Below are 11,100 nucleotides of genomic sequence, written 5' to 3' on the forward strand. Positions count from 1 at the left end.
CAGAGAACTTCAATCTATACACCTAAAAACCACAATCCAGGCGAGAAATTTGGGTGTAGTGATGGATGCAGACCTAAACTTAGAAAAACACATTAAGACAATAACAAAATCAGCTTCCTGTCACCTCAAGAATATATCAAGGATAAAAGATCTGATGTCTCAACAGGACCTGGAAAAACTAGTCCATGCATTCATCTTTAGTAGGCTTGATTACTGTAACAGCATCTTTACAGGTCTACCTATATTTCACTCAGGCAACTACAGCTCATTCAGAACTCTGCTGCTCGAGTCCTCACTAAGACCAAAAAAGTGGACCACATCAGTCCAGCTCTGAGGTCTTTACACTGGCTGCCTGTCCGTCAGAGGATAGACTTTAAAGTTCTGATGCTGGTCTATAAAGCTCTGAATGGTTTAGGACCAAAATACATCAGTGACCTCCTAACCCAGTATGAACCTTCCAGATCCCTCAGGTCACCTGGATCCGGTTTTTTCTCAGTTCCCAGAGTCAGAACCAGACACGGAGAAGCTGCATTCAGCTTTTATGCTCCTTATATCTGGAACGAACTCCCAGAAAGCCTCAGATCAGTTGAAACACTCAGTTTATTTAAATCCAGGTTGAAGACTCACCTGTTCTCAGCTGCATTTGAATAAAGCACCAAATCCACACTGTTAAGCTTAAATTTCAAAACTAACATTTTAACTACTGATTTTATCTACTGTTCTGATTTTACCTACTGTTTTTTTAATCAATTTTAAATCATGCTTTTTATTTGTTTTTGTTCTTTAATGTCTCTGTAAAGCACTTTGAATCACCTTGTTGTTGAATTGTGGTATATAAATAAACTTGCCTTGCCTTGCCTCTTTTTTTTTAATTTTATTTCTGCCCATGCACAAACAGCTTTTACTGCCCATCACCCTTTAGCTGTCTAATTTATCAAACAGGAATATTTCATGTGAGCCCCTCCTAAGGTGGTGAGGGAAGTGAAACATGTTCTGTTGTTCGCACTTCTTCTTTTGGTAAACTTTTGTATCTCAGCAGACCTCTAACTTCTGTTTGTGTGTACATTTGGTTGAATTGCTCAAATCTGTTCTTCAGATTCTGTCATGAGTCAGAAACGTTTCAGAATCTTGTACTTTCATAATCCCACTTTTTATACCAGTTTCACTGTGGTGGTTCACAAACGAATAACATTCATGATTAGGTGACCTTTGTAAAGAATCAGTCACGCTTGGTCAGGACCCCAAGAGTCAGTTTTTAGGACCATGGGTTAAAATGTTTCATTTGGCATTAACTTTGTGAGCAGTTTGAACCAAATCTCAAGTATGTATGTCTGGTGCCTAAGTATCCCGAAACTGGGTGAAACTAAAACAATACTTTATACCGAAATAAACATCTCTTTGTATTTAGCTTGATGAGATGATGAGATTACAAATACTTTATTTATCATCAAATACTTTTTATATGATTTGAACCTACTGTGCGCTTACCTCTCATTGTCATGACTTCCTTTCATAGTAAAACCTACTTCACCCCATAACCAGCAGCAGGTTCAGTTTCCTCAGAGTCTCTTCCACCATGGACCTCACCAGCAGCAGCAGCAGCTTTATTTAGGTTACAGAATGTAAAGCAGAATGTGACAGACTATCACCCCGGAACTAAATAATACAAATACTTCCAAAATGTGAAGGCCGTCCTGTCTGCCATCACGCTAGCTGACCATAATGTGGACTAACACAGCTGTAGGTTTAAATACACTTCATTAGCAAGTAGCAAAATAAAAAGTAACACAGACAATACAATGTCAGTTTGTTTATTTAAAAAAGTAACTAAACTGATCACATTGCTTGTAATTTAAATTACACTGAAAAACGAAGAGCTTGGTCTGAGGGCAAAACAGTAAGCACAACATTATGAGTAATGCAGCAGGTAGTTATTCCAGGCAAAATGCATCACCATGGCAACCATAAACAGGGATACAAAATCAGAGCTGTTCCAAATCTAACTTAAACCTTAATCTTTTCCTAAATTGAGGTATTTTGTAATGCTTAAATTTAGCATAGTTCTTATATCCTCACCCGATCCATGTTATGAATATAAAAGTCTTTATTTATCCCAGAAGTCTGAGAAACTGTGTTACAACAACCAGTTACATTAAAACAAACCCCAAAAAACCAAGACATCAACAATGATACAAAATGTAGATTAAATATCATTTTAATGCAGATATTTTTGTATGATGCAATGTGATATTTTGTGTCCACAGAGCTAAAACACACGAGAAAGGGTTCATGCCTTATAGGTGGCATGCCATGGCATGCAGCACAACCTTTCACCACATCCACAGTGATTCTGTGTGAGCTGATGGAGGAATCCAAACTCATTTAAACAGCAGCAACAATGACAAAATCCCTCAGAAAGCAATGTAGAAGCCAATGATAATTCAAATAACAACATATTGAATTTGAGTCTTTGGCACATGCCAGTCTCCAAATGTTTTGACCTTTAAAGTGGAAAATATTAAGCTTGTGTATATAGAGAGGGATTAATATATAAAAGACCGTAAGGACAGAAAATCTTGATTAGCAAAATGGTAAAAAAAAATCCCCAGTAAAATTCATGTCCAGAAAAAAGAATCAATAGATTAGAGGTTGTGATTATTTCATTGAGTCTATGTGGTGTAATATTTTAGAATCGTGGAAAGGAAATTGAGTTGAAATGAGTTAAGGAAAAAAGGTGTAGGGAATATTAGTTCAGTTTGTTCAGTTTGATGATGAATAGACAATGGTGTGGTTAATTTTGTTTATTTAATTGGATTTCTTGACAATGACAAAACCACCCATTTCCTTATGCATCACCAAGACCTCACCTGACAACTGCAAACATCTGAAATGTTCAGAAATCTTTTGGAAAGATTAAAAGAAGAAAACTGGAGCCTTTTTTTAGGTTCTGGTAACTTTGCTAACTTTCTAGTTTAGGATTTGCTTCTCTGTTCTCTCTTTCTTTCTTGTGCTTCCAGCTGTCAGTAAAACCCAGAAATGCAGAACTTCATTTGCTCAGCATAGAAAATAATCAGTGACGTAAAGTTGCTGAATCTTTGCTTTTGACTTTGGTTTCCTTGTGCGACTGTAACACGACTCCGAGCGTCTCTTCAGTTTGCGTTTAACTCATCGTGGTTGGTTTTATTCTCCCGTCTTTTCTCTCAGGTGAGGTTTCTACATTTATGATGAATTATCTGTTCAGCTACTGATTGATCTGTTTGTTACTCTGAAGCGTTCATTGAAAGGGTCTCCTGTTTCCCGTTTGTTTATTATGTTTGTGTGTCCCGTGCATTAACAGAGGAATTTAAATTCAATAACTGATTTAAAAAAACCTTTCTGTTTCTGACAAATAATTTTGCACTTGTTGCTATTTCAGCGCTTGTTTTTCTCCTTGATGTTGTCCTTGTTTCCTCCTCTCCTTTCATTCCTCTTTGTCTTTGCTTTCCTTTCCTAATCCATTCTCCTTATCCATGTGCCTAGAGCGATACATGACTTGTTATAAATGACTTATTGGCCTATAATCTGTGAAAAATATGACTAACATTTTTCTCATGAACAATATTAAGCTATTTTAAGCCAGAAAGAGTACATCTATCACAAGGTAGAAGCAAAGATACTGTTACATTTTGGGTACTTATCCAGGTGAAAAATGTAACTCACACTAAAAATGTATTTTCAAGAGAGATCTGACCAAACATAAAATCACAGTTCTTTTAAAATAGCTTAAGGAATCAAAGAGGGTTTGATTGATTATGATGTCAGTACAATAATGTGGAGCCATAAAGATACTTGCAAAATATTCATTTCTTCATTTTATAGAAAAACCCTTCCTCATCACTACAGTCTATCTACCAATATAAGTTAAGACATTACTAATAAAAAAAACATCATTTTTCTCTTCTTTTGCTCCATTATTTGTTTGCTTCTCATCTTTTTCCATCACTTCTCCTCCCTCTCAGGATTTATCCATCATGCTCCACCATTGTTTCCTCACTGTTGGAGCCCTGCTCTCATTGGCAATATCCGGGCTAATCGCTATGGAGACCTGTCCAGCTACAGGGATGCCCGGAATGCCAGGCGAGTGCATTTTTGTGCACATGATTGTTGAGACTGATGTGTTTTTGTTCTCTATTGGTTTTTTGAGTTTCATTAGAACTTTCTGACCATCTTCAGGTATTCCTGGGCTTCCTGGAAGAGATGGTCGTGATGGACAAAAAGGAGAGAAAGGAGATCCAGGTATCTAGAACATAACTGTGTAAAAGCAGGTTATGATAAGGGAAAAATCATTTTGTCACCAATGTATCCTCTACAAAAGGAGAGAACAAACAAAGCGCTGTATTTAGGTCATTCAGCCAGCGCTTCTTAGGCCTGCCACACATATATTGCTGGGTCTTATCACTCACTTAGAAGCCTTCATCACCAAAACGATTCCACTGCAACCATAGATGACCATAGATGGCTCTGGAAGCAATCCCTGTGGCTAATGTTAGCAGCAGAGCTATGAATGCACAGATTCATACATCTGAACATTGGAATTATTGGGACTTGCACGTGATATAATCATCTGCAAAAGTCTGTCTGCTGAAACCAAAATGACTTCTGTTTAAGTGCTGGTCAGACTTACGGCTCCTGGATTAATTCAACTAAATGTCAGATTGTAATCCCTTACGTTACTGATCACCGAGGAAAGTAATTACATTAATGTACTAATGCTTCGAACTTGTTTCTTTAGGAACAAAGTTGCAAGGTGGTCTTGGGCCTCAGAAAGGAGAGAAAGGGGAGCTCGGGCCAGAGGGGCCCCCTGGTAAAAGAGGTCAGATTGGGGAGTCTGGGAAGCCAGGTACCCCAGGAACTGCCGGACCTCCGGGAGAACCAGGAGAACAAGGGTAGGTAAACAGTTCAACAGTTTACTCAGTAAACTGTCAAAGCTGGATTATACCCTGGCCAAATGAGACAACTGCTTGAGACCTAAAGCAGGTTAAATGCTTCTCCAGCTTTATGTGTGCTACATTAATTATATGAAACAAAAAAGGCCATTCCTTGATTTAACTATATGAAATGTATAACTGGTAATGAGTTTATTTTTTAAACCTATGTTTAATTCATTCATTCATTTTAATTAAATTTTGTGTAAAGAGTTCCAAATCAAAACAATAATTGCTTCAAGGCACTTCATATTGTTAAGTTAAGACTGTAAAATAATGTAGGAGCGAAGTCCCCCCCAAAATCAAACAACCCCTTATGAGTAAGCCCTTGACAACAGTAGGAAGGAAAAACTCCCCTTTAACTGGAAGAAACCTCCAGACTCAGGGAGGGACAGCCAAATGAGGGTCGTGGCATTTGGGAGGTGAGGGAGGGAAGGAAGACAGGACAAGTGGAAAGTGTGGAAGACAGCCAGAGATTAATAATTTCTCCACGGGGATCAATAAATTATACATTATTATTATTATTATTATTATTATTATTATTATTATTATTATTATTATTATGAGTAATGATTAAATGCAGAGTGATGTATAAACATGATGAGAGTAAAAAGAGGTGAATGAAGAAGCAGAATCATGCATCATAGGAAGGCAAGTATTGCAAAGGGAGGATTCAAGATGAGAGCATTATGTTCACTGTTAAAAACAAAACAAAAAAACAGTCCACTGCAGTTGTTCTGCATTAATTAGCTGCTTTAAAAAAATGGCACCCTGTTCTATTAAAAAAATACTCTCTGTTGCTGCAGGGCTGTTGTAGTCCAGCAGCAGGCGGCCTTCAGTGTGGCCAGAGCGACAAACCAATACCCAGATAAAGCCAGCGTCATTAAGTTCACAGATGCAATCACCAACATCAACGATGACTACAACATAAACACAGGACGCTTCAGGTGAGACATTTTTCTTTCAGGCCAGACCGATCACTGTAGGTGTGTTTGCCACTTTAATGTTGAATGATTAATGTTAGTTTTAAAATTGTAAAGACTCATTCGGCAGTGAAACGTGATGGCAACAATGATTCCTGCTCAAACTTTCATAATAATACATTTCACAATGATCATAGAGTTCAAGCACTCATACTATAACAATCAGAGACAACACTACCACACCATCATAATTATGATTTTGGAGGACTGCACATGAGCATGTCTGCTATTTTATTTAAATAGCACCGAATCACAAAAACTGTTGCCTCAAGGTACTTTATATTGTAAGTTAAAAACCATAAAGTAATACAGAGAAAAAACTTGCACTTGGCGACAGAGTGAAGGAAAAACTCCCTTTTAACAGGAAGAGGCTCTCAGCAAAACAAGGCTCAGGCAGGGGCACGCATCTGCTATGACCAGTTTGGGGTGAGGGGAGGAAAACAGGACAAAAGACAAAATGTGGAAGACAGCCAGAGATTAATAATAAGTAATGATTAAAAGCAGAGCGGTGTATAAACCTGCATACATCAAAACACTCATGCACAGTTAATTCCAATCATCAAGCTCCACGTTCTTCTTGCTTCATGAGTTACACCAAGAGTCTTTGCATCCAGTCTTTGCGTCTTTCCCATCCACTCGATTCCCCAGATTTAGCACTCTGTGACTTCCTCTTGCCAAAAATCTTAACCTCCTAAGACCCCAGCTCTTCCATGGCATGCATTTTTAATTTCTCTTTGATATTTGGGGCATATTGGGACCTGATGAATGTAAAAACAAAGAATTACCAGAGGAGGTTAAGAGTTTAACAACAAAGGCTTTGAGGTTAGATTGGGTCTTCTACTGATTGCTCTAGAAAGCTGTCCAAATGTGCAGAAGCAAAGGAACTGAATTGAAACAGGCGTCAAAAGGCTTGAAACTTTATGGTCTCACCTTGTAGTTGCTGAGACACACTACATTGCAAAAAAAAAAATCACTCATCCATCCACATCACTGAACTGAGGGCATACCACCGGTGGAAGTCCAGTCCTGAAATTTCCTTGTTACCAAATATTCCAGAGTTAACTGTGAATAACATTTTGATAACTCCGCTGTTTTGAACAAAGTAATTCTGCCCAATATGACATAAGACATAAGAAACAAATCCACTTGTATAGAATCATCTTCATTGTGTTGTTGTGTCGCATGTAGGTGTCGGGTCCCAGGAACGTACTACTTTGTGTACCATGCCTCGTTAGATGAAAAACTGTGTGTGTTGCTGAAGCGTGACAACATGCTGCTGGCATCGTTCTGCGATCATCGGCAGGGAGGGAAACAGGTACAAGCATCAGACGATAACAATTCCTATTATTGGGTCAGAGTGTATTAACCTCTGAAATAGATATATCCTCCATTTAATTTTTGAACTCCGCTGATCCTAGGTGACTTCTGGTGGCCTGGCGGTGTACGTGTCAAAAGATCAAGAGGTTTGGTTGGAGACTAAAGACTACAGAGCGATGAGAGGGACACGAAACGGATACAGCATCTTCTCTGGCTTCTTGCTTCACTCTCACTGACCACCCCCAGGTCAGGAAACAGAAAACAGTTTGACAGCTGAATGACTGAAACAACATGAAAACATTTTCTTACTGTTTCTTCACAATGATCATTTACCTTTGTAAAAGGCACAGAATGTTTATTTTTCATTTTCATTTTTATTCAGCGGCCAACATGCACCATTTTATTCTCTTTCTGCTGAATCAGCTCTGAGTTCCTATCAGTTGAAAAGCTGACACTTCAAATGGAGAAGATCTTTGTGTCTGTAACTGACTGTCGATGGTTCTGTCTAAAATTTGAAGTTTCTCTTGTTCAGTTTAATAAAGTTGGTTTCATACTCAGACTTTCTGCAGACTCAGTTGATATTAATGGGTGTGATTTTTAAATGCATTTCCAAACACAGTTTGATTTTTCTAATTTCCATCATTATCTCGAGTTCACATTTAAGCACAGAATGTCCCATCAGCTCCGTGCCTCGCTGTCACATAGTTTAAACAAACAAACTAAATAAAGAGCTGAGCATCAACCAAGCCTTTGTGTTGTTGTGATTCTTTGAATTAATGTCTCCATTTATTATATATTTTCCTTTTCTGTTCACTTCAAAAATGACCACACTTTCAATGATCACACACACACACACACACACACACACACACACACACACACACACACACACACACACACACACACACACACACAGCAAAGAGAACAAAATCAGTAAAAGAAAGTCGCATTTGAACAAACTAGCAGTAAAATTGATTGTCAGAGACTACATACATCATGAGGGAGAATACGACAAAGAATAGAGGGAGACAGACACAGGAGGGGATTAGGGCAGAGTGGACACACCTGGGAAAACAACTGGACAGAATCTAACCAATGAGACAGAGGAAGTAAAAGTGAACGCACACGAGAAGACGTAGTGGCCAGTTGACAGAACAAACAAAGCAGAACACAGGGAGACCAGCGAGACACAGGGACATGACTGGAGATACAGAAATGGATCACAAAAAGAGAACAAACTAGGATATGAACAGATGACAAACAGAGGATATGATACATGACCTGGGAAAACAACAACATACTAATATTACCAAAAAACAAACTTAAACACAAAAAACCAAATACAAAAAAAAACTTAAAATACTGAGTTGGAGACCCAGGATGATGACAGGTACTATGTGATGTTCAATAAAACCTGTGGAATAGGTTTAGATGATTGTGGTGCATTAAGGTAACAATATCTATCCTCCACACTCTCAACTGCATGACCAGAGCAGAAATAGGGGATTTGCTTCGGTTGCTGATGAAAGGAAGACAGTCAGGAACTTAGTTTCCCCAGTATGAAGTGAATGAATGTGGAGGTGTTTGTTTACATCCAGCTATGAATGACTTATCGCACCATAGTTAGTGACCATGAGTGCACACATACATTACATTGTCAAAAGCATTCACTCGTCTGCCTTCACACACATATGAATGTCAGTGAAATCCCATTTTTAATCAGCTGGGTCTAATATGACGTCATCTGAGCTTTTGCACCTATAACAGCTTCAGATCTTCTGGGAAGGCTTTCCAAGTTTACAGCTGTTTTTATGGAATTATTGATCATTCTTCCAGAAGTGCATTCGTGAGGTTAGACTGATGTTGGATGAGAAGGCCTGATAGTCTCCGCTCTAATTCATCCTAAAGGTGTTCAATCAGGTTAAGGTCAGGATTCAGTGTAGGCCAGTTAATTTCTTCCACACCAGACCTGCTCATCAATGCCTTTATGGGCCTAACTATATGCACTTATGTGCAGTTACGTTGGAACAGGACGGGATCATCCTCAAACTGTTCCCGCAAAGCTGGGAGCATGAAATTGTCCAAAATGTAGTATGCTGATATGTATGTTGAAGCAACATGAGTTCTTTTCACTGGAGCTAAGGGGCTGAGCACTGTAGCGCCTCTGGGAAAAACATGCTCACACCATAATCCCCCCCTCCACCAAACGTGGCACAATGCAGAAAAGGTCTCCTGGCAACTGCCAAACCCAGACTCGTCCATCGGATTACCAGACGGAGAAGCGTGATTCGCCACTCCAAAAAATACATCGTCACTGCTCTAGACTCCAGTAGAGGTGTACTTTACACCACTGCATCTGGTGTTTTGCATTACTCTTGGTGAGGTAAGACTTGCCTGGAACTGCTGGTCATGGAAACTAATTTCATGAACTTCTCTGTGCTTCAGGGAATGGAGCTAATCTCAAGGCCAACTGAAGTTTCAAGGTCTTTAGCAATGGAGTTGGCGACCTGGACACTACATGTCTCAGCATCTGCTGACACTGCTCTGTGATTACATCCTACCACTTCGTGGATGATTTGCTGCTGCGATCTAAAATGCAAGAAATGAAAAGAGGATATGAGAAGAGAAAATGCCAAACTAGCAAATTAACAGGATGCCATTATTAAAAATAAACACCAGCTACATAATGTGGAGCAAATCAAATATTTTGTGGAACAGATACCAACATCCAGAATGAGGTTAGGAGTTCAGCCGCACACTGCCTGGAAACACTGTGTTTTTCTGACAATAAAAAAGAAGTTGATAGAAAAACAGAACAAAATGTTAATTTAGAGGAAAGATTTTTTTAATCAGATGCCCTCAGTGATGCTTCATCATCAATTCTTCATTTGGTGGAGACTTCTCTGACCTTATCTGAAACAGTTTCACTTCCTTAGAAGGTTTCAGAAAAAAATTACTTTCTTGGGTAAAACTGACTAAATGCAATAATCATAAAGAATCAAATGAGAACAGAACAAACAGGAAAAAGTAGATAAATTGAAATATATAACATGCTGGAAATTACTGGTAGAATGTAAATGAGACTGATGGATGTAATTTCCATTTTGTTTTGCTATATTTTCACTTCACAATATTTTAATAACAATATATATTTGAGCCATTTAATTCAAAAGTTCTTTATTGATTAAATTTGGACTTAAAAACATAAAAACACAAAGACACTGATCAACTACAGCTGTCTTTGTCAGGACATTTGTCAATAAACATCATCCAAACTGAGTTATCCTGGTGGATGAGTTCTAAGAAATTTTCCCCCACCCCCAGTTGTTATGAAGAAGGGGCCAAAATGTTTTGTATCATGTATTTCAGCTTTAAAGTTGCCACCTCTTTAAAAACAAAAAACAAAAAAAACAGTTATTTCCCTATAAAAATGTATTTTTGCTTCATGGATCCAATCAGTTTCACATGGGTTGTAAAATGATATCTGATGTGATGATGTTGGTTTATATTCCTCCAAGATAAAAAAAAATAGTCTTAAACCAGTGTTGAATAAAAAATAAAACTGAATAACTTACGTTATATTTTTAGATGTAGCAGAGACAGGGCCTCACAATCTTTTTTTTTTAAACTGTAAAATCAGTGTAGCATTTCCAAACATGCAGTTAAGAGTATGTACAATCATATATATAGTTGAAAGGCAAATCATTTCTGGATGTTCATGATGCAAAAACAATAAATCTCTGCTCAGTTTAACACTTCAGCGCTTCCTCCTTGGTATTGTTCATAACCAATGTCAAATTAGATGTAACATTTATTTCATTCATTTTTTGTGATTA

General features: G+C 38.1%; 1 protein-coding gene across 1 annotated transcript; it reads left to right on the forward strand.

Annotated features, from left to right (window-relative positions):
* Nucleotides 1-3,115: 3,115 nt before the first annotated feature.
* Nucleotides 3,116-8,002, forward strand: LOC146632514 (complement C1q subcomponent subunit C-like). Its single transcript, XM_085354446.1, has 7 exons — nt 3,116-3,204; nt 3,999-4,116; nt 4,213-4,275; nt 4,772-4,925; nt 5,771-5,911; nt 7,136-7,262; nt 7,366-8,002. The coding sequence occupies exons 2-7, from the start codon at nt 4,011-4,013 to the stop codon at nt 7,498-7,500; spliced, it is 726 nt and encodes a 241-aa protein (XP_085210572.1). The 5' UTR covers nt 3,116-3,204; nt 3,999-4,010; the 3' UTR covers nt 7,501-8,002.
* Nucleotides 8,003-11,100: the final 3,098 nt, after the last annotated feature.

Source organism: Diplotaxodon limnothrissa, linkage group LG5 (genome assembly GCF_057381915.1).
Source record: "Diplotaxodon limnothrissa isolate DT_005_m linkage group LG5, D_limnothrissa_male_GT1.1, whole genome shotgun sequence".
Lineage (NCBI taxonomy): Eukaryota > Metazoa > Chordata > Actinopteri > Cichliformes > Cichlidae > Diplotaxodon > Diplotaxodon limnothrissa.

Excerpts from the sequence above, each read along its gene's own strand:
- LOC146632514 (XM_085354446.1), top strand. The coding sequence starts at position 4,011 with ATGCTCCACCATTGTTTCCTCACTGTTGGAGCCCTGCTCTCATTGGCA. Across the intron at positions 5,912-7,135 it reads ATAAACACAGGACGCTTCAG|GTGTCGGGTCCCAGGAACGT; the intron begins GTGAGACATTTT and ends TGTCGCATGTAG. Across the intron at positions 7,263-7,365 it reads ATCGGCAGGGAGGGAAACAG|GTGACTTCTGGTGGCCTGGC; the intron begins GTACAAGCATCA and ends CGCTGATCCTAG.